The sequence below is a fragment of the Hemicordylus capensis genome, chromosome 4 (assembly GCF_027244095.1).
Source record: "Hemicordylus capensis ecotype Gifberg chromosome 4, rHemCap1.1.pri, whole genome shotgun sequence".
Lineage (NCBI taxonomy): Eukaryota > Metazoa > Chordata > Lepidosauria > Squamata > Cordylidae > Hemicordylus > Hemicordylus capensis.
The window spans coordinates 15,178,303-15,200,692 of NC_069660.1; the positions used below are offsets into that span (position 1 = coordinate 15,178,303).

At 45.0% G+C, this 22,390-nt stretch overlaps 2 protein-coding genes across 5 annotated transcripts in view; one reads left to right on the top strand and one right to left on the bottom strand.

Moving 5' to 3' along the window:
• Positions 1-11,814, bottom strand: part of SS18L1 (SS18L1 subunit of BAF chromatin remodeling complex) — a 37,572-nt gene extending 25,758 nt beyond the window's left edge. Inside the window, exon 1 of one of the 4 annotated variants that reach the window (XM_053247912.1) lies at positions 11,636-11,814. In XM_053247912.1, coding sequence (XP_053103887.1) covers positions 11,636-11,779 — 144 coding nt within the window. In that variant the 5' untranslated portion in view covers positions 11,780-11,814. The other 3 variants (XM_053247910.1, XM_053247911.1, XM_053247913.1) reach the window with 3 other exon arrangements.
• A 407-nt stretch (positions 11,815-12,221) lies between these two features.
• PSMA7 (proteasome 20S subunit alpha 7) lies at positions 12,222-22,357 on the top strand. The gene is made up of 7 exons (XM_053247922.1): positions 12,222-12,478; positions 15,355-15,481; positions 16,706-16,830; positions 18,184-18,306; positions 20,575-20,694; positions 21,095-21,157; positions 22,129-22,357. Exons 1-7 carry the CDS (start codon positions 12,383-12,385, stop codon positions 22,219-22,221), a joined length of 747 nt encoding a protein of 248 aa, XP_053103897.1. The 5' UTR covers positions 12,222-12,382; the 3' UTR covers positions 22,222-22,357.
• The last annotated feature ends 33 nt before the right edge of the window (positions 22,358-22,390 follow it).

Genomic DNA, 22,390 nt, shown 5'->3' on the forward strand with positions numbered 1-22,390 from the left:
TCCCTCCTATATAATAGGCTAAACTTTCTGCCATGCTTATTTCCTGCATGATCTAATTTTTCAGGTTGACTAATCACCGCAAAATGCTCTAGAAGAGTCATTGGAAAGGACACCTTCATAAGTAAATTATTTCCCAAAGGGAGATATAGCTACTGCATGCCAGAACAAACAAACAAGGTGAGAACTAAGTGGAACACTGTTTATTGCTAATTAGCAAAATGCCCCACCATTAGGAACATGAACATTTGAAGCGGCTTGATCTTGAGAGCCAAAATAGGCTGGATGCTGACAGGTCCATAATTGGATTTTGTGTGTGTGTGTTTAAATAATAGCAGCCTTCAGGGGGGCAGGATTTGATCAGGACCATGATGGTGAGAAAGGGGGGTTAACTCTCCCCCTTCCCAATTTAAAGGCACTCCCCTGAAACTATTTGCCCCACAGGGAACACAGATGCCATATGGGCAGGGCAACAGCAGCTGTAGGGAAGCAACCTGAACTGGGAAAACAGGGCAGAGGAGGATGAGTCAACACTTTTCCTCCCTCTGTGCTATGTTCCTGATCAGGATTTTGGGTCCCCTCAGCTGCTATCTTCCTAGTTCACATCCAGTTCGGCCCAGGGTGAGACCATTGGTCCATCTAGCCCAGTACCACTGTTCCCTCTAACAGGGATTTTCAGGTGTTGTTCACTACAACTCCCAGCATCCCCAGCTGCAATGGCCTTTGGCTGGAGATTGTGGGAGTTATAGTCAACAACATCTGGGAATCCCTGTTAGAGGGAACACTGCCCAGTACTGTCCATTCTCTGCCTGGCAAAAGGGTCTCAAGGGTCTCCAACAGAGGTCTGTCCCAGCCCTGCCACTCAATATCCTTTCCGGATGGAGATGGTAGGAACTGAATCTGGAAACTTCTGCATGCAAAGTAGAAAAAATCCCAGCAGATAGAATATTAACTCATCAAGCCGAAGTTTAGGCTGGAACACTTCACTCTGCCATGCTAGTTTTCTACATGGAGGGATTGGGTTGGGGGAAGAGAAGAGCTGGTCTTTTGGTAGCAAGCATGAATTGTCCCCTTTGCTAAGCAGGATCCACTTTAAATGGATGACTACATTTAAGTGCTGTGTAAGATATTCCCCTTAGGGGCTGGGTTGTTGGAGACAGTGTTCCCTCTAACAGGGATTTCCAGACGTTGTTGACTCCAATTCCCATAATCCCCAAGCAAAAGCCATTGTAGCTGGGGATTCTGGGAGCTTTAGTCAGCAACCTCTGGGAATCCCTGTTAAAGGAAACACTGGATGGGGAGGTAGCTCATTAGAAGAGTATTTGCATGCTTGCATGCAGAAGATTCCAAGTTCCCTCCCTGGAGGCAACATGGCCAAGATAGGGCTGAGATAAGGCTGAGAGAGACTCCTAGCTAAAACCTCGGAGAAGCCACTGCCAGTCTGTGCAGACAGTACTGAGCAAGATGGACCGCCTGATGCAGTATAAGGCAGTTTCCTATGTTCCTGTTTTTATTTATTTAAAAATATGTTCTGTTCTGCCCCTCCAGGACACTGCTGCTGAGAGCACCTGACAATAAAACCAACAATAAATTACAATCAGTGCACAATTAAAACCAACAGTGACAAAAATTGAAAGCAATAAAGCTAAAATTGGTTAAGACTGAAAAGTTAATTAAAAACCAGATTTAAAACGCACGGGAGGGTTTTCATTAAGCTCTTCTTAAACTTAAAAAGAGGGGGAGGAGAGCTGGTCTTGTGGTAGCAAGCAGGAATTGTCCTTTTTGCTAAACAGGGCCCACCCTAGTTTGCATTTGAACGGGAGACTACATGGTTGAACACTGTGTAAGATAATGGGGCCTGCAGCTCAGTGGAAGAGCGCCTGCTTGCTTGCATGCAGAAGGTCCCAGGCTCTCTCCCTGGCATCTCCAAGAGAGGATCCTGCCTGCAACCTTGGAGAAGCCGCTGCCAGTCTCTGTAGACAATACTGAGCTAGATGGACCAATGGCCTGACTCAATATATGGCAGCTTCCTATGTTCCTCAACAAGGAGAGACTGGGAAGCATTTAACTGTGTGAATATTCACAAACTGAAATGGTACAGCCGAGGCACAGGTTGACCACCTCAGTAAGAATGAGACCAGAGAGAATATTGGGAACTATATATTCATATGCACAGGAATGCATATCTTTCAAATAAATCAGAGTGGCCAGGTGTGTTCTGCAGTGAACTGGCACTGCAGCAATAAGGCCTCTTGTTCTGAAGAGGGGAACTATTGGCTTTAGTGAGACTATTCCAGGCAGGAGGAGGAGGAAAGTAGAGATACTAAGCATAGTTTGAAATCTGCATCCCTGACTAGACGGAAGCAGCCTTGTCAAAGGAGAATTATGTCCCCAATGCATTCTCCCTCCTCAGGGACGTTTCCTTCAGAGACGGGAGAAAGATTTTGTGCAGCCATGCGCCAGAGAAATGGCGTTTAGGAAGAAATCAAAAGCCACGATTGACTGGTGTATGCCTCAGGCCAAATTCGAGAAGACTTGCATTTTTCTAGCAGCACTTCTTGGAAAGAGCAAGGGAAACCTACATAAATGGAACACAGATATTTTTAGTGAGTGAACTATTTCCTGGATTTGGGGGTTTTTTTACATGTAAGAATGATGCTGTTGCAGATTTTAGACCCTAGGACAGATGTACCCATTACTTTGCATATTAACCACCACAAACCATTCTGCAGAAATCAGTTATAGGAAGCATATACATTTATTTGGCTTATTTGTTTCCAGCCCTTTCCTGAAATTCAGTGGATGATGATGATAAGCCCCTGAGCCCCTGGTGGCGCAGTGGTAAAACTGCCGCCCTGTAACCAGAAGGTTACAAGTTCGATCCTGACCAGGGGCTCAAGGTTGACTCAGCCTTCCATCCTTCCGAGGTTGGTAAAATGAGTACCCAGAATGTTGGGGGCAATATGCTAAATCATTGTAAACCACTTAGAGAGCTCCGGCTATAGAGCGGTATATAAATGTAAGTGCTATTGCTATTGCTATAATGTATTAATTAGATACTATATATGATAAATATTAATGTCCTGATTAGTATAGGCTACCTAAATGTTCACATACCATAGGCTATACTAGACTCCAGATCTAGTGCTATCTCCAGGTTTAGAGATAGGATGTCTCTGAATACTATCTGCAGGGGAGCAACTATTGGGAATTCATCTTTTTCTTGCCTGTGGGCTTCCCAGAGGCAGACCACTATAGGAAACAGGATGCTGCCCTAGATAGGCCTTGGTCCTGATCCAGGAAGGCTCTTGTGTTCTTATGATACAGAAAAGCCAGTTCACATCGTTCCAACTGGTCACGCTCTAGCATAACCAAGAAATGGAATCCAAAATGGGAATAAGCAGAGAAAGCAAGAAATGGAGAGGGTAGCTGAGAAAATGGTGCTACAGACAGACCTGTGGGTAAGGAAACAGAACAAAACAAGTCCAAGGAAAAAGAAAAATAAGGATGGGTGTGTAGACGTGTGAGAGAGAAGAGACTATGTGCTGAGAAGTGAAGGCGGGAGAATTAAAGAATGAGGTTCAGAGAAACCTATAGAGGTGCAGAGAGAGAAGAGTACATACATTACAAGACAAGTTGTTCTAGTAAGAACTAATCTGCCTACTTCCCTTTCATTAAAATCTTAATTGGCAATTACCATCTTTACAAGTTAGCCCAATTCTGCCTCAAACATTCACATGTCCGCCATCTTAAACTGGGGTGGATGACATCATTACAAACTACTCCATTGAGGTATACCTATCTGTCACTCACTACAACTGCACCAGATTTGGTTCATATCAGTTAGGCAGTCCACAAGTTAGCCCACTTGCACCTCAAATGTTCACATGCCCGCCATCTTGAATCAAGGTGTATGACATCATCACAAACTATGTCTTTGAGATATCCCTATGGTCCCTACAACTGTACCAAATTTGGTCCAAATCAGTTCCCACTTGGACCACGAACGTTCACGTGTCCACCATCTTGAATGGGGTGTATGACATCATCAGGCTCCCCTGAGTCAGCACTTTGGCTTTCTTGCTTGGGATCTCCTACACTTGCGTGACTCCCACTGAGCCGGCCTCCTGAGACGTTGTCTCAAGACAGGTGAAATCTCAGGCTCTTCCCCATCAGAGATCATGTCTGGCAGCTGTTGTGAATCCTCAGCTCCAGAGTCTGGTTTCTCTGCCAAATCCTGTGGCTGTGCCTCTCTAAGCCCTCACTAGCAGGTAAGTCATCCTGCTCTGACTCTTCTGAGTCAGAGGTCTGAGCCATGACAGGTGTCCCTACAACTGTTCCAAATCTGGTTTAAATCAGCTACGTGGCTCGTAAGTTAGCCCACTTGCACCTCAAATGTTTATGTGTCCACCATCTTGAATTGCCATTGAGGTGTCCCTATGTGTCTCTGTCACTACAACTTTACCCAGTTTGGCATGTATTGGTCTAGACATTGCAAAATTGATGTGGCAGGGGTGGGGGGCGCACACACAGAATGTGTGTAAACTTACTTTCCTTAAGGAAAATAGGCTAAGAATGGAAACAGGTGTATAACAGAATTGGCTAAAAAAAAAAAAAAAAAAAGAGCCTTGTGTTGAAATTGTAATAAACATTATTTTCCATATGTAGTGATGGGAAGGATTTGAGGGAGGACCAAGCCTCACTCAGAGCAACTGCTGGGAGGGTGGGCCTTTCCTAATAAGGGGGAAAGCCTGGGGAAATCAAAACAGGAGGACCAATCCAGAGGACTGGAACATAGGAAGCTGCCATATACTAAGTCAGACCCTTGGTCCATCTAGCTCAGTATTGTCTACCCAGACTGGCAGCGGCTTCTCCAAGGTTGCAGGCAGGAATCTCTCCCAGCCCTACCCTGGAGATGCCAGGGAGGGAACTTGGATGCTCTTTCCAGAACAGCTCCATCCAGAGCGGCTTCCCAGATGCTCTTCCCAGAGCGACTCCCATTCATATGCAACCAGGGCAGACCCTGCTTAGCTAAGGGGACAAGTCATGCTTGCTACCACAAGCATGACTGAGAGCTGCTGGGGAAATGGGAAGGCCTGCTGTGAGTAATAAGTTAGGACCAGTTCATTTAGCCACATGAGGGAACTTATTTTTCTTTATTGTATTGCTTGGAATCTGAGTTGCCTGGTTTTATGAAAACTTCTCTCTTACAATCTGCCTTATGAAGAGACAATTATTGTTATTACATACTGTTGTTTTTATCCTAATCTAATAATAAACCCTTGTTGGTGAAGTGTGCTACTCTTCATTGTGGGTCTGCCTTAGTCACATGCCTTTGGAGGCCTAGGACTGCTCAGTCCTTCTAGGGAGGGTTTTGACACTTTATCCCCGCCCAGGAATCTTATGTGGAAAGTGTGGGTTATGTGGAAAGTGTGGGTTGTCCCACATTAAAATAAAGTGGATGGCGGCAGCCTACTTTAATCCCTTGTAGTCAAAGGTTCACCCCAGTGAACTCCCCCACCCCCTCCTCTGGCTACGGTAGGAGTCATGACACCATAATTAGACAGTGAGGAGGCCCTTGTGAATATGACTTGAGTTGTGCACCCTAAATCATCAGTTATCCCAAGATATGCTGAGTGCTGGTGTCTTGGAGAAGTGAAGATTTAAAGTATGAATGGCATTTAAAGGGTAATTGTGCTTCCCTCTTTCCTTTTTTAATAATTCACAGCTGCAGGAAGTCAGGACTGAGCTGGTGGCATGGGGGGGGGAGTTGAGTTCTTCCCCCCCTGTATTGTAATCCTGATGAAAACCACCCTCATTCTGGCTGCTATTGGCAAGGCTGGTCCAAGGTATTGCTCTGCCTGAGGCGCAGTTACAAATGCCTTGCCTCACAGTCCTGGTGGGTGCCATTTTTAAAATGGAGGCTTCGAAAGTGGCGTAAGGGGTGGGGAGGAGGAGGAAAGGTTGCCAGCAGCCGCCTCTCCTCTCCTCGTTCTTCTGAGGAGTGTTGCAAGGAGTGTGCGGAGATACTTTTTGCAAGTGTCAGCCGAGTCCCAAAGAGCTGCCTCAGCAGCGTCTTCCAGGGGTGGTGGTGGGTATCTTGCTACTCTAATCCTCTGCCCGAGGTGACTGCCTCGCTTCGCCTTGCACCCAGTGATAAGTGGCTGTAGGTCTGATCCAGCCAAAGTTAAGCATGTGCTGAATTGTCCCACCTAAATCACCGGGTCATGCTCCACAGAAACAGCTGAAGTCTTGATAGCTCCGAGTCATACAGTTTCTCTCAGTTTCAGTAAGACATCTACAGAAGTGCCCCCCGCCTTCTGGCGAACAGGCCACCCAGCACCACACAGATCTCTTCCCTTGGGGTCTTATTTCCAATGTCACTTTTGAGAAGATAAGAAACGTCAGGAATCCCTTTTGAGCAACTGGAGAAGGTTCCCACTGCTTCTTATCCTCTTCGTATCCCAGTTCAGATGAGAGAAGACCTGCTTCTCTGCTAAGCCCTCTGCTTGTGTAGAAAGCATTTGGGAGAAGAGTGGGATTTGGCAGCGAGCACAAAAAGTGGCTGGCTAGTGAGCTTATCTTAAATTGGTGGACACCTGATTACAGTGATGTGCAAATGAATCACAACAGACATTAAACGTGTGAAGCTGAAACTTTGGAATTTCTTGATCATGTACACATGGGTCCTAGGATAACTATTCGAGACACTAATTTTTCTTATGTGAGCAAGGCTGTGTTGTTTACAAGTGCTACACACAAACTACCTTTCATGGGTTGCAATGAGATGCAGGAAACAAGAGGATGTAGGGGGTCCAACCACAAAAATTTTATCGGCCAAAATTATATAGAGGGTAGGCCTTTCAATCAATATCAGCAAGGGCACATAATCAGAACCTCCATCTACAGTGACAGTATACCCTGAATATGAGATACGAGGGAAAATTCATACCCTGTTTTAGCTTAAGCCAACAATACACTGAATTCCAAACTGAGAATAAGAACGGTAACACTTCAAACAGCCTGACTTCATTCCTGTTCTCTTCAGCTTTGGACAGGGGGAAATAGATATGCTCATTTTTGTTGGCGGTGAGTCATCCAAATAAACAACAATCTTTTACAAGTTTTTCACAAAACCCCATGAAAAGCAGTTTCCAACAAGATTTGGTGAAATGACTGTGAAATATTTTGCACCTGAACCCAGAGAGCCCATTTTTATACATTATGTGTTAGACATTTGTACACACCTCACTAAAAATACATCCTGCACAGCAAAATGCCAGAGGTACAGACCCTCCCCCACTGCTTCGTGCATCTAAAACAATTCCCACGGTGTTGTGGGACAAGACTGGCATACTGCTACTTAAAATTGCACGATCGCAGTTGCAAGACACCGTGTCCATTATTTCCAGTGGATTTTGCACCATGCAACTGTAATCACACAATTCTAAGTAGTGGTGCACCAACCTTCTCCCGCAAGCATTGTCTTAGATTCACACAGCAGCACGGGAGGGTCTATACTGTCCACATTTCACTGCACAGAATGACAGCTGCTATTTACATTTTTTTAAAAAGAAACACACACCATATACTGAATATATATAATATATAAAGTAGTCGTCGTTGTCGTTTATATATTACTCAAGCTATGAGATCTGCTTCTCAGGATTGTGCCAGGCTACTAGGTACAATTGGCCACTATGCCTAGGAGCTTTATTTACTAAGTGAACTAAGCCAACTAAGGGAAGGGCTGTGATAGAGCACAGGCTTTGCAAGCAGAAGGTCCCTCTCTGAAACCCTGAGAAGCTGCTGCCAGTCAGTGTAAACAGTACTGAGATAGATGGATCAATGGTCCCATCAGTATAAAGCAGCTTCCAAGACTCTCCAGTAACTTTCAACACCAGTAAGCCACCAGGGCACAATCCTGGCATGTTCAAGTCAATATGCTCAAATATTTTTTTAGACTGCAAGCTAGCTCTTCACAAATAATATTATTACATTTTATATCCCACTCTTCCTCGAAGGAGCCCAGAGCGATGTACTACATACTTAAGTTTCTCCTCACAATAACCCTGTGAAGTAAGTTAGGCTGAGAGAGAAGTGACTGGCCCAGAGTCACCGAACAAGTCTCATGGCTGAATGGGGATTTGAACCCGATCCTAGTCCAGCACTCTAACCACTACACCATGCTGGCTCCCAAAGTACCATACACACTGGTGGTGCTACCTAAATAATAAAAAATAATTATATATCCAGAGGTGCACTTAGGTAATTTTGGAGCCTGCACCTAAAAGCCTTTGGAGTCCCGCGCCATTAACACACACAGTATTTTGTGTGGGACACACAGTGAGGGCCAGCAGTGACCACACCACGCAGGTCAGACTAAAGAAGTTTTGGGGGCCATGGACTTTGGGTAAGAGCGCCACTGAATATATCCCGTTGTAAATTTCTGTTACTGTAATTTCTGCATAATTTCTGTTATTAGAAGCATATTAACATTAGTAATGATAAGGTGAGCTTTGGCTTGACCAAACTTTGCATTTGCTAGGATAGTATCATAGGCTTGTCTTCAAGAGTGAACTTACAAACATTTGTGAGTCAGAAGCTGTCTGTTTGCCACGTGAGGCAAACAGGAAGTGATATCACATAAGGAAAGGAAAGATTGTGCCTTGGAGTTGGTGTTGACTGACTCCTGGCGACCACAGAGCCATGTGGTATTTCGGGCAGAATACAAGAGTGGTTTACCATTGCCTTCCGCGCAGTATGCGCTGATGCCTTGCCGTTCCAGCACTTTCCTATATTGCTGCTGCCCAATATAGGCGACTCTCAAATATATTATTTACTAGGCACAGTCTGGGAAGCTCACTGGCAAGGATTCCAACTAACAGCCTCTTGTTCTTGCTAACATAAAGGTAAAGTGTGCAGTCAAGTCAGTTTCAACTCCTGGCGCCCACAGAGCCCTGTGGTTTTCTTTTGGCAGAATACAGGAGGGGTTTACCATTGCCATCTCCCATGCAGTATGAGATGATGCCTTTCAGCATCTTCCCATATTGCTGCTGCCTGATATAGTAGCAGCGGGTTTTCGAACCGGCAATCTTCTGCTTATTGGTCAAGCATTTCCCTGCTGCGCCACTTAAGGTGACAGTAACATAGGCTAATGTTAAATGTTAGGAGGATTTCTGCATGGATGCAGGAGACAAAAAAACCAGACATCCTGCAGGTTGATGTAGTGGAACTAACAAAATCTGGGAAATTCTTGGGGTCTGCTTGTGTAAAATGCTAGGTGAGAGGTCCAATGAGAAAACAGTAAACAATTATGATCACAGAAAGGGTATGAAATACTTTTTAGCTTAAAAGAGGTCCTTCTTCAGATCTTCACTGGAAGTCTGGTTGGTCTTTCAGCCAGCTGCATATCCCTCCTTTGCTACTTCCTACTCTGGACTGTGGTGAGTTCTGAAAAAGGGCTTGGCTAAACAAGGAAGATTCTCGTCACTTCTTGGGCCTGACTCGAATTGGATCTCTGATGCTGACGCTTCTGCTGAGCCAAGGCCGAGCCCTGAGTAGAAAAAAAGCACTACAGCTTTCAGTGGGACTTAATTCCTAGTTAGAGTGCGTAGGACTGCAGTCAGGGTGGCCCAAGGAGGTAGTGCCGTGTCCGAGGTGAGGCACCAAATGCTGCCTTGCCTCACACCCCTGGTGGGAGCCAGCCCCCTTTCAAAACCAACCCTCACAAGCTCTGAAAGTAGCATGAGGACTGGGGAGGAAGGATGGAGGCCAGCAGCACCCTCGTTTTTCCTATTCTTGCAAACTTTGCAGGAAGCGTGGGAGAAGAGGCCACCCTGGCCAAGCTTGCAAGAGTCAGGTCAGTCCCGAAGAGCTGCTCCACTGGCAGCACTGGGGTCCATGCTGCTGCCCTGCTGGCACTCCAGTCATCGGCTACCTGAGGCAATCGCCTCCTCTCGCCTCCTGGAAGGGCTGCAGTCTTAAAGGTGGTCAACCTTGGCCACCTTGTAGCTATACCTGTCTCGGTAGAACGGGAGTTCCTATTGAAGATATTCAATAGATACATTTACATCCAGATCGACGTATCTTGGTCGTTGCTTTTTAAAAGGTGGGCTCCCTTGCATTTAAGACGCCAGTCAGACTCCCCAGCGACCTGGGAGAAGCGTTGACGGCGTGCTCCTCCGACAACTCCTTCTTGCGTTCGCCATGATCATTGGCAACCCGACCACCCATTAGCCCTTTTTTATCCTCGGCCGTGGCTGGGCTACTAAGCAAACTCCTGGGCCAAGCCAACCCGCCTCCTGCTCCAGCAAAGCGCCCAGCGTGGCGAGGCCAGGCCGGCTCGGTAGCAGCTCCGGCAATCACGGGCATTGTTTCAGCGTTAACAGATCAATTACTCATGATTGACATCTCCACACCTCTCCCATTATTTACAGCTCCTGCTCGGGGGTGGAGAAGGAGGTGCGGGCGGGGAGGGCTTGGATGGCGCATTCCCTTGCTGCCACTCTCTCTTCCTTCTCCTCTTCGGGAAGCGGCTCTGCAAACTTGCACACGGCAGAGGAACACCTGCCTTGTTTTCCTTGCTACGCTTGTGGTGGGTTTGGTCATAATTCTGCCCCCCCCCCCCGAGTCCCTCCTGATTTCAGTCAAGCGGATAAAGATTCCACCGTCGGGCAATAATAAGAATTAGAATAAACCCTTCCGGAACCATCCCGTGCCAAACCTCCGACATCAAGGCACGCATTTGCTCTCAACAAATAAGGTGAAAAGGAGCCCCTGCTCAGACCAAGAAGGGCGACGATCCAGTGCCGTACTTTCCCGTGCCCTCCCTTCCCCCTTGGAAGCATGACAGCCTCTTTCACTGTTCGCGAAATGCTCAAGAAAATGCAAAGATGAACACGTACATCCGCGGAGCGCGAGGTTTTCTTTCTCTTCCGAGACGCGGATGCGCTGTCAAAAATATGCAACCTCCCCCTTGCAAATCGGCTCTTCTGCAGCGCGCCCCGCGTTGCAAGCCTTTCTGTGCAAGGACGGAATAGCGTGCAGGCGAAGACCAATGTTTTGCGTTTTGCAAATTCGCCCTCGGTTGCTTTGATCCCCTCCGTCTCTCTCCCTCTCTTGCCATCATCTCAACACCTTTGCTTTGTTCCTCCTCTTCCAGCTGTCCACCCTCCCTAGCCTTTGCAAATCGACTACTTATCAGGAGTATCTTACAGAATTAAGCCTCCCCCAGCCAGCCACTGGAGGAAGGAAGACGTTCTCCATCTACATACACGCACATTTATATATATAAACGCTTGTCAATATTAAAGCATGCCTCCTCCCCCCCTTTCCTTTTTCTGTTACCTTCTGGATAGTTTGCTGGGTGACCTCCCCTTTGCCTCTTGGACGAGCAGAAGCAAAGGCAACCGACATGGTGGGATGGTGTTTTTGTTTTGCTTTTTTTTCAAAAAAATGTCAATAATATAGTGGTTCCCAGGCTGCAATAATATTGTTATTATCTGCCTGCTATTGCTGTGCAAAGGCACAGCATTCGCCGCAGTGCATGGGGAGGGGAGCCCGAGCAGATGGTACAATCTGCGCCTTGCAACGAGCCAGGGGCATTGCACCAAGAGCCTCCGCGCACCCCCTTTACCTGGACGCTTCTACTCCCTATGCAAGGCGAAGGGCCAGCTGCTGAGGTTTGGTGAGCGTGGAGGAAGCAAAGCCACCTGAGTTGCTTTGCTTCCCCCCTCCCTCTCAAAATCCACTTTCCCCTCCTCCCCTTTACGTTGCACATGGTGCATCCCTGCTGCTGGGTTTCCTGTCGCAAGCGAATCGCATCTCTCCCTGCCTTTGCCAGCAGGAGCATCTCGGCGCGCCAAGTGCGTAGAAAAAAGCTATAATACGCCAAGTGCGTGGGAGCGGCAGGTGGAGAGAAGCAGCTCCTCCGCGCGTACGTCATATGCGTAGCGCCGGTTAACTTTTAGGACTTTCGCAGGGTTACCTCACCTGCGCTATTGGCGTACTAAGAAGCCCGATCACTTCCTTACGCATTTGGCTTACACGTTGCGAGCGGGGGGGGAGTAACTCGCGCTCTAGCTAACCAATCCGATCAGCCGCTTGGGTGCGTTACGAACGTAGTAGGCCGAGAGGGTAGGTAGAGCCTTATGCGGCGGCAAGTACGTCCTTAGCGTACGGCTCCTGCGCCTAACTCTATGGTAAAAAAGCGGCGGCGTCTGCGTAAGAGCGCTGCGTGAATGTCCCGTCGCGTGGGGTTGGGAAGCTCGGCGCCTGCGCGGTGAGGGAAGGTGACGGTGCTGTTTTGAGGAGGAGAGGAGGATTTTATCCGGCCGCGGCTTTCTCCGGTTGAGTGCGCGGTTTTTCTCGTCGGGCTGCGGCCATGAGCTACGACCGGGCTATCACCGTCTTCTCGCCGGATGGGCACCTCTTCCAGGTCGAGTACGCCCAGGAGGCCGTGAAGAAGGGCTCCACAGCGGTAAGGAAGCGGCGCTGAGGGAAGAAGCGCGGCCGGCCTGGGGAAGGAGGAGAGGCGGGGAGCGAACCGAAAGCGGCGGAGGCGGGCGCCTCGCCGAGGGCCTGAGACGGGGCGGGCGAGGAGGCCTCGGCTGCCTTCGCGAGGGGCTTGTGGCGAGAGCCTGAGGGCGCAGGGCGTTGCTAGGCCGTGCTTCTGCTCTGAGGATTTGGGGCGGGGGGAGCCGAGGCCTGTGTGACTCTCTCCCCTGCCTTGTTCGGTTGGCGGAGGGGTGGGGACAAGTCAGAGACCCTGCTGGGCCCAGGACCAGCCACGGCTTGATATGCAGGGGCTAAGGTCAACTTCCAGCACCGTCATAGTTACCTTTAGAATGAATTACTGAAAATATGAATGAAAGTGACTGTTGGTTAGTCATTGAAAATACGAATGGAAGCGATTATTAGTTAGCATGAGGAGGCTGCTAGCAACCGTTCATCTTCCCTGCCCAGGTCCATGGGGCAAGGTGGCATTTTGCACCTTGCTTGCTTCAGGCACCACAATACTTGGGGCCGCCCCTGGGGCCAGCCAAAAAGTCCCCATGGGCTGGATCAGGGCCTTGCGTGGTGCAGGTCTTCCTTAAATGCATGCATATGCCGTTCACCTACACAGTAAGAGAGTCCCAGGGTTGATGGGGGATAAGTGTCACTGAAGGTGCATATTGCAGGAGCCAAAGATGAATACAGCCATTCAAGCTGTGAAAGAAACCATTAAAAAAGACAGCTCCTCGAAGATAAGATGGATATGGAAGGGCAGAGCAACCTTTTTTTAAAAAGTGTTTTTCTGACAATCAAAAGAGATTACATAAATCCCACCCCCACCCCCACGTTTATTCAATAAGCCTCCTTACTCATAGAAATCTAACATTGGGGATAGCTTTTTCCTAGGCATGTTTTCTGTGTGGGGTAATCCCCCCCCCCACCGCACATGTGAGTACCTTCCAGCATTCATTGATTATCTTCTTTTTCATTGATTATTTTCTTTTATTTCTCTGTTGTGCCCCTCCCATTTGCATGACTGTGTTACTTCCCCCCCACCCCGCCCTGAACTCCTTGCCAGAAAAGATGGGGCCATCACTCAGTGGTAGAGCCCATTCTTTGTATGCAGAAGGTTCCAGGTTCAGGCCCTGGTATCTCCAGGTGGGACTGGGAAAGACTTTTGCCAGCACCCTTGGGGATTTGCTACCAGTGATTGCAGACAATACTGAACTGGTCTGTCTTTGTATGAGGCAGCTTATACCAATGGTCTGTCTTTGTATGAGGCAGCTTATACCAATGGTTTGTCTTTGTATGAGGCAGCTTCCTAAGTAATGTTACCTTCTTGCAAGGAGCTCAGAGTAACATATGTGTTTCTTCTCTCTCTTATTTATATTATCTTCACAACAATCCTGTGAGGTAGCTAGCCTGAGAAATGGTGCTGGCCCAAGAACACCAAGTGAGCCTTGTGGCTGAATGTGAATTTGAATCCAGGTTTCCCCAGGTCTAGTCCAGCACCCTAAACATATGCTACACTAGCTTTGATTGTGTAAACTGCTGCTGAATATGCATTCCTACATGAATATAGAGAGAAGAACTGGAGTAGCATATTGGTTAAACACATGGGCCCTATCTTGGCTGAGCCCAACTGAAACATGGAAATGCCTGGCCTGCTTTGCAATACTCATATTTTCAAGGATTGTGAAGCAACGTGTTCACTCATAAGTATTATAGAAATGGCACAATTGAATTCTGTTTGAATATAGAAAACATTGAATCCTTGAGTTCAGAAGACCAACTCAGAAGAGGAGTGTGAAGGATAGAAACTGCAAGAGCAGTGGTATATAGCAGTGATAAATAGTTTTGCATAGTTTTCTTAACTTGAATAGTCTTATTGTGCATAATTTGAAGTTGAGACTGAAGAGATCCACAGAAATTAAGAGGAACTGAGTTCACCATTCCTTTTGTTGTTCTGGTCAAGTACTAGCCTATCTGGCTCTATATACTTTTTTATCCTAAGTAGGCTGTACTACCTTATAAATAGTAGGAAGTACATCAGTTAAGCAGGCAGAACTACCATTCCATTTTGAATATCCATTTTTAATATCAAAGGGTGGTATAGAACTTGAATAAATAATAATAATCTATGACTCTTAGGTTTACTGAAACTTTATTGCAACAACTGACAGAAACAGTTAACAGATATTGTCAAGCAGTGTGTTATGGTGGAAGAGAGACCTGGTCCTGATGCTTGTTTCAACACATGTATTTTTGAGGATTCTTTTAGGTTGAGTTTATAGGAAATAGCAGATTATTTGGAATTTACCTTCAAGCTTCTGCATTTAACTTAATACTAATTAAGGCAATAAATTTTCATTTTTCTCCAAGTCATGGAGATATACTCCAACTACAATGGAGCACATTTTTATCATGCAATGCAAGCTGTAACTTTTGGCAATTTCCCTCTTCCCTTTACAGCTGCCTGTGCCTCCTGAAAATATGTACTTGAGTGTTTGGAGACCCATAGGGGCACAGGAAGCTGCAAAAGAAAGCCAAGATTGCCCAATATTTCAGGGTTCCCCCTCACATCATAGAAGATGCTGTTGTGCCAGAATGGGCTTAGTCTAGAAGTCAGCTACTACTTATAGATTCATGTGTTTAAAGCCTCACATTTTATAGATCCATGTGTTTAAAGCCTCACATTTATTAGTTCATAATCCTAAAATGCAATCTGTATCCTATTTAAATCAGCGACAGAAGCACGAATGTCAATTTTTAATTGTTCTTGAAGCTCTTAAACATTGTATTATATAGGGGGAAGCATGTGTACTTATTTGAAAAGATTCTTTAATTTGTGTAATATTAAAGGTTGGAGTACGAGGAAAAGATATTGTCGTTCTTGGTGTGGAAAAGAAATCTGTGGCAAAACTTCAGGATGAAAGAACTGTCCGAAAGATATGTGCCCTTGATGACAATGTCTGCATGGCTTTTGCAGGTACTATAATGGCTGATTAGTGTAAATGAGAGACCAGGCCTTGGGGTGGAATTGTATTACTTACTGGGACACTGCTGCAATATACATCAAGCAAAGTCATTGTTTTCAATTTCTGTGACTAAAAGACCGCATTTGTTAGATCTTCTTAGTACCTGAATTATAAACAAGAATGGAAAAAAAGTTAGACTGTATTAAGCTACAAGTATCACCTCTGACCACCTTAAGGGACAGTTTTTGTTGCACGTCTGCAGCAGAGCTAACAAGTCCCATTTAAAAGGTCTGCTCCAAAAATCTATGGTTCCAGATAGTTCCTGGTGGCTCTTGGGGTTTTTCTTGCCAATTTGGTTAGTGGTGTTGTCAAGACCCTGGTTAGCCTCTAGAATGAGGAAATTACCTAGGCCACTGATAAAATCATTGCTGAGCAGTCTCTTGCCAGTCATAAAGTCAAGATGATGATGATGATGATGATGATGATTGATTCAATTTCTATACCGCCCTTCCAAAGATGGCTCAGGGCGGTTTACAAAGAGAGATAACAAACAAATAAGATGGCTCCCTGTCCCCAAAGGGCTCGCATTCTAAAAGATGGCTTGCTGTTTACCATGGAATTGCAGGCAATGAAGCCTCAAGACAGCTGGAACATCAGTTGAGAAAAACTGATGCTGAGTCTAATGAAACACAAGTTTAAGAGCCTAGGACCTACTCTGTGGTGATCACAGTGAAATGTGCTTGCTGCTGTTGCCATTCCACCTGCAGAAAGCCAGCCAGCGGAGCTCTGTCAGGTGGTCTGTGGCCTATTACATCTTGGTCCACAAAATCGTTGGCCTGTGATGTCCTGCAAGGTTTCATCTTGTCTCCCATGCTTTTCAACTTCTATTTGAAACCTCTGGGAAAGAGGTCACCTGGGAGTTTGGTGTGGGATGTCATTAGTATGCATCAGTATATGTACCGGTATATGTCTCAGTACCATCCTCAGCTGGAAAGACTGTGAAGGTTCTAAATATGTATGGGCTAGATGAGGGTGACCAAGCTGAAACTAAATCCATCAATTTGGAGATGGGTGGTCTGTTCTGGATCAGCTTTGAACATCTGCACTTGAAACTATTAGCCACATTAAAATATAGTCTCACTATTCTTCCTCTTGGGCAATAAGTTTTCAGCAGAAAATCTGTGTGGATACCATATTAAATGGTACATTTTGCTAATTATTCATGTTGTTTTCAGGACTCACAGCAGATGCCAGGATAGTTATAAATAGAGCTCGGGTGGAGTGTCAAAGCCATAGACTTACAGTGGAGGATCCTGTCACTGTGGAATATATTACACGTTATATTGCTAGCCTGAAGCAGGTATGTATAAAGAAAAGTATATTTTCTTTCTTTATCATTGCAAGACTAATGAGAGCTTGACTTTAGTACAGATTATCTTATTATTCACCAAGGAACTTTAAAAAAAACCGCAGATTATAATGCATCTGTTCTGTCTAGTCTAAAACTGTTGAGAGATTATGTGGTTGTCTGACTGGTTTATCCCAAAGATGGTGAAAAGCAACATGTTTAATACCTTTTTGGGTATCAGAACTGAAATTACAATTGTGTAATGGCGGTTTCTACATCTTAATGAGTTTTTCTTCTCTCCCCAATGGCTCTGTCCTAGCTAAGTGCAAGTGCCTTGAATATCTCTGAATACATAGTTTTATAAAGTAGTATGTAACATAAATGTAGTGAAAAGATCTGTGGAAAACGCAGCTAAACAGAGCATTCAGAACCTTGGGCACAACTATTGCATGTGCCTCCTATCTCTTTGCCCTTGGTTTGTGAAAAGACCTGCAGTCCTGGGGGAAAGGGAATAAGAAGTGTGCAGCCAGGCAACTATCAGTTGTCAGCAGTCAGAGGAGCACATGGGATGAAAGGTTGGAATGCCACCCCAGACGAATGCAGAGAAGGTAGAATCAACCCTAGTGTGATTTTTTTTAAATGTAAGCCACCATAGGAATCCTTTGGGATTAACAGGCAGGTGGGGAGGGGAACATAACTACAATATCAAAAATATCAGCCTCTTCTTAATCTTATTTTCTACTACCACATGATTCAGTAGTGAGTAAGCACTGTTGAAGCTTTTATCAGTAATGCACTAATTTATTAAATGTATTCTTTGGCATCAAACAACTGGTATTTCCAGTAAATATAAAGCATATTTGATTCTGACTTCATGATATGAAGGAAAAATAATTTAACCCAAAAAACAATTGCTTACCATAATTATTCCTAACACACACCAAGGCAGACCCTTAATTGGATTTATAAAGTTCTCTTTTAAAAAGCTACAGAAAATGGCTTATCCAAGTACTTACAAACCACTTTTTCCTTTAATCAGATAAGTTCAGTGAAATACCCAGTGTTGCTTAATTGTCTTATGATCCCCTGCTAACTGGGCAAAGAGGCACTTTTAAAATGTGGTGATTCTCTTTACTTAGCAGGGGCAGAGTGCTGGTGCCTGTCTTGCGTTTCTTCTTATATTGTGAGCCCTTGGGGGACAGGGAGCCATCTTATTTATTATTTCTCCATGTAAACCACTTTGGAAACTTTTGTTGAAAAGCTGTATATAAGGTGGTGTTGTTGTGTGCAAGTAATCTATGAAAAATCTCTGCTTCTCTGGAGATGTATGTTCTGCTAATATTAAACTTTCTTGTTCTTTCTCAGCGGTACACTCAGAGTAATGGCCGCAGACCTTTTGGTATTTCTGCCCTTATTGTAGGATTTGACTTTGATGGAACTCCAAGGCTCTATCAGACTGATCCATCTGGCACATACCATGCTTGGAAGGTAAGTTGATTTGCTGGTTTTGCTGAGATGAAGGGAATGGAACCCACATATGTGCATGGAGTACCTCTATCTACAGTTTAGCCCTTTTCTCATTCCCTGTGTAGGATTAGGCAATACCTCACACAGACCTACCCCATCTTATTGCCTCATGCGCGTGCTCTTCCTTTGTCTCCTTTCTGGGACTGCTTGTCCCTTTAGAAAAACTGATATTTTAAACAATTGGTGTTTGATTAGAAATAGTAGACACTTTGTTGCTACTCCTGGCCATTTAATTAAATGGGGAAAGCTTGCTTATTGTTGGTATCATTGCTCCTGCTGGCCTTGGGCTGCAGCTCCTGCACTTGGAGGACCGTCACTTGGACATGAGTCAGGGCCCAGCATGGGTCCCTGGACAGTGGCGAGACCAGCAGCAAATTGGCTAGTGCTGTCCTCCCAACTACCTCCGGCACTGTCCTCAACAGGCTTAGACTAACCAGTCGACTCAGCAGTATCCAGACTATGCTGCCTCAGTGTCTCGTGAGAGGCCTTCAGGCTGCCCGGCTGAGGCTTCAAATCTTGTGAGAGTGATAGAGTTGGCCTGAGAAGGAGCAAGAAGGTGGGATCTGCCTGCTGTTGTGGAGCGGGGCTAATGTTTCAGTGAAGAGCTTTTGCTTTAACCTAGTGTAATTACCATATTTGACCGAATAGAAGACTATTCTGAATGTCTCACACACCCCTTAAAACATGCAGATTATATCTGTCTTGTATGTACCCAAAAGGTAAAGGATTCTGAAGTTGTGCAGTCCTGATACAGAGGCTGACATCATGAGGAAAACTATTCCGGGTAGCCCTGTTGAAATTTAAAGCAAAAGAGGAGAGCTGGTCTTGTGGTAGCAAGCATGAATTGACCCCTTTGCTAAGCAGGGCCTACCATGGTTTGCACTTGAATGGGAGACTCCATGAGTGAGCACTGTAAAATGTTCCCCTTAGGGGATGGGGCCGCTCTAAGAAGAGCTCCTACATGCTTGCATCCAGAAGGTTCCAAGTCCCTGGCATCTCCAAGAGAGACTCCTGCCTGCAGCCTTGGATAAGCTGCTGCCAATCTGTGTAGACAATACTGAGCTAGATGGACCAGTGGCCTGACTCAGTATATGGTAGCTTCCTGTGTTCCTAGTAGGTCACAAGTTCAAGACTTGAACATTTTATTATGCTTCAGCCATGGTTTAAGACTCAAATTCTGCTAACATTATCTCTTACTCCCCCCCCCACTCCCAACCCCTTATTCTAATATCTTTTGATTATCTACACTGGTCTTTCTGAACTCTTCAGGTAAAAGAGTGAGATACATGAACTTCCATCTGTGAGACTGACTAACTGGAATTGAAAACTGCTGGCCTGTGCTGGCTGGCAAATACTTCAGTTTGGGCACTTCCTGTGTGTTGAGCTGTGTTGCCTGTTCTGTTACCATTCCTCAAGGCCTTGTAATGTAGAGGGACTCTCTCTTTGGTTGGTTGGAGTAAGCAATTTGGGGTTTTTGGAGGGAATCTACTATTATATAAGAGGAATTGTTGCTTGAGCCATCAGAAATGCTGTGTTTGGGTTTTCTCTATTTGGATGTATCTAATAATTTATAAGATAGAAAAAGTATTGATGCTTTTGAACTTCGGTTCTGGAGAAGACTTTTGAGGATACCATGGACAGCCAGGAAAACAAACAAATGGATCATAGAACAAATCAATCCAGAATTTTCACTCAAGGCACAAATGACCAGGCTCAAGCTATCATACTTCATAAACATTATGAGTACCCAGAATGTTGGGGGCAATATGCTAAATCATTGTAAACCGCTTAGAGAGCTTCGGCTATAGAGCGGTATATAAATGTAAGTGCTATTGCTATTATGCGAAGACCCAGCTCCTTTGAGAAGTCCATAATGCTGGGAAAAGTTGAAGGAAAGAGAAGACGACCAGCAGCAAGGTGGATGGACTCAATTACAATAGCAATAAATGCATCTCTGACATACCTTAAAGGCCAAGTTGAAGACAGATCATCCTGGAAAGAATCTATCTGTGGTCAATAAGAGTTGATACTGACTTGACACTTAATCAATTTATGGTCTGCCTTTGCTGTTCTTTCAGTTGTAAATATGCTGATTTTAAAGATTATCCTCTGCGAGGCAGAATATCTCAATATCAGATTGTGTGGGCAGAATTATCTAAATGAAAAATGCATAATCTTGCTTCAGTTGTCTGTTGGCACTTACTCTACTCTTCTTCTTCTTCTTCCTAGGCTAATGCTATTGGCAGAGGAGCAAAGTCAGTGCGGGAATTTTTGGAAAAAAATTACACTGATGAAGCCATTGAAACAGATGACCTGACCATTAAGCTTGTTATCAAAGCCCTTCTTGAAGTAAGTCTGAACATCGAAGTTCCTACTGTCTTAGTCTTGCATTTGACACTTCTGTCGGTTAATGAACTGAGAGGCTGTTGATTTATATGCACTTCCCATCTCTTGTTGGAGCAGAACCATAAATATAGAACTGGTTTGACAAATTATATCCAATTCGCTAATAGTTTTAATTTCATTCAATGAGATATTTCAGTTCATTCTTCCCTATGGTTCTAATATTGGTACAAAAAGAGGCTATATTCGTGTGAGGGTGTGCTTTGAGCTTACTACAGCAAAGGAGCATCTTTCATGACAGTGACATGCAACTCAGTTTGAGATGTCAGACCTCTCTTGGGGAGGGAAAGCCACACATTAGTAGATCTCCAAACATTTCCTTAACATGTAACTTTCTTGATTTAAGGTTGTACAGTCTGGTGGGAAAAACATTGAGCTGGCTGTTATGAGAAGAAACCAACCCCTCAAGGTAAGGTATTGTTAGTATTACTACTTTTTGTTATACAACAACAAATATTTATATATCGCTTTTCAGCACAAGTTTTTCAAAGCGGTTTACATAGAAATAAAGTAAATGAAGAAATGTGGCTAAAATGTGTAGATCCATTTTATGGATCTCATTAAGCAAGTGTGGCAGTTCTATGGTCAGTTTTCACCGGCCAAAGTGGAGCTTTGCGTATGTAATTTAGTGGCTGCTTAATATATTTACTGTTAGATTTATATACCACTTTTCATAAAATTATCCCAAGGCAGTTAATCTTGTAAGAAGTACAGTTAGGCAACTGGCATGTATGATGTGAATTTCTCTAGAATTCAGGCGAACAGCCTAATTGATGGGGGATCAATCAGCCTCCAACACCCCGTTCATCATTTCAAGCCCTTCCTCTAGCCCTTGAACACATCAGGGCTATTCCTTATACTTTCTCAGCTTGAGATAACTGTGCCTGCAAGCAAGTGGGGTGGGTGGGTGGGTTCATGACCTCCCTCATTCCTCTTGGATGTCCAGTCCAGCTGTGACACATGCTTGAATCAACTGTTCATTACACTACTACTAATGTTTCCTGTCTTTCTGTTTTTGTTCTTGGACCATAATAAACATGTATGGTATGGTATACTGTTACTACCAAGGAATATACATAGTTGTTGGCCCTTTTTCTGGTCTGCCTTTCCACTGAGAAGTTCTCCCAAACCCACTTGATTTCACAATTGTATGGCTGAGAGGCATAGGTCGAGATCCAAGCAGCCCCATGAGTGAGCGGAAAAACGTTTATTCTGCACACGTACGGGGAGGTCACTGGTTTTCCTCTGCTGCTTTGGAAAGTCCTGTGACCCATAGGAGCAGCTTTGATTGGCTGAGAGGAGCCAGGAAATCCTTACTGTGCACCCAGCCATTTGAGTTCTCCTGACCCTTTTGTCATCTTGTCACCTTTCATCTGGCAGATCCTGAGCCCTGAGGAAATTGAAAAGTATGTTGCTGAAATTGAAAAGGAGAAAGAAGAAAATGAAAAGAAAAAACAGAAGAAGACATCATGATGAATGAAATTCAGTTGCCTAGCTGTTCTGGTTTTTAAATCAATCATGAGCTCTATATAGACATGTAGGCATTCCATTTTCTTGTTCTGTGCCCCTTTTGAGAGGCCTACCACAATAAACCACCTGGTTTTTTTAAGCTTGTTACTGTAACATACTCTTTCTACAGTGC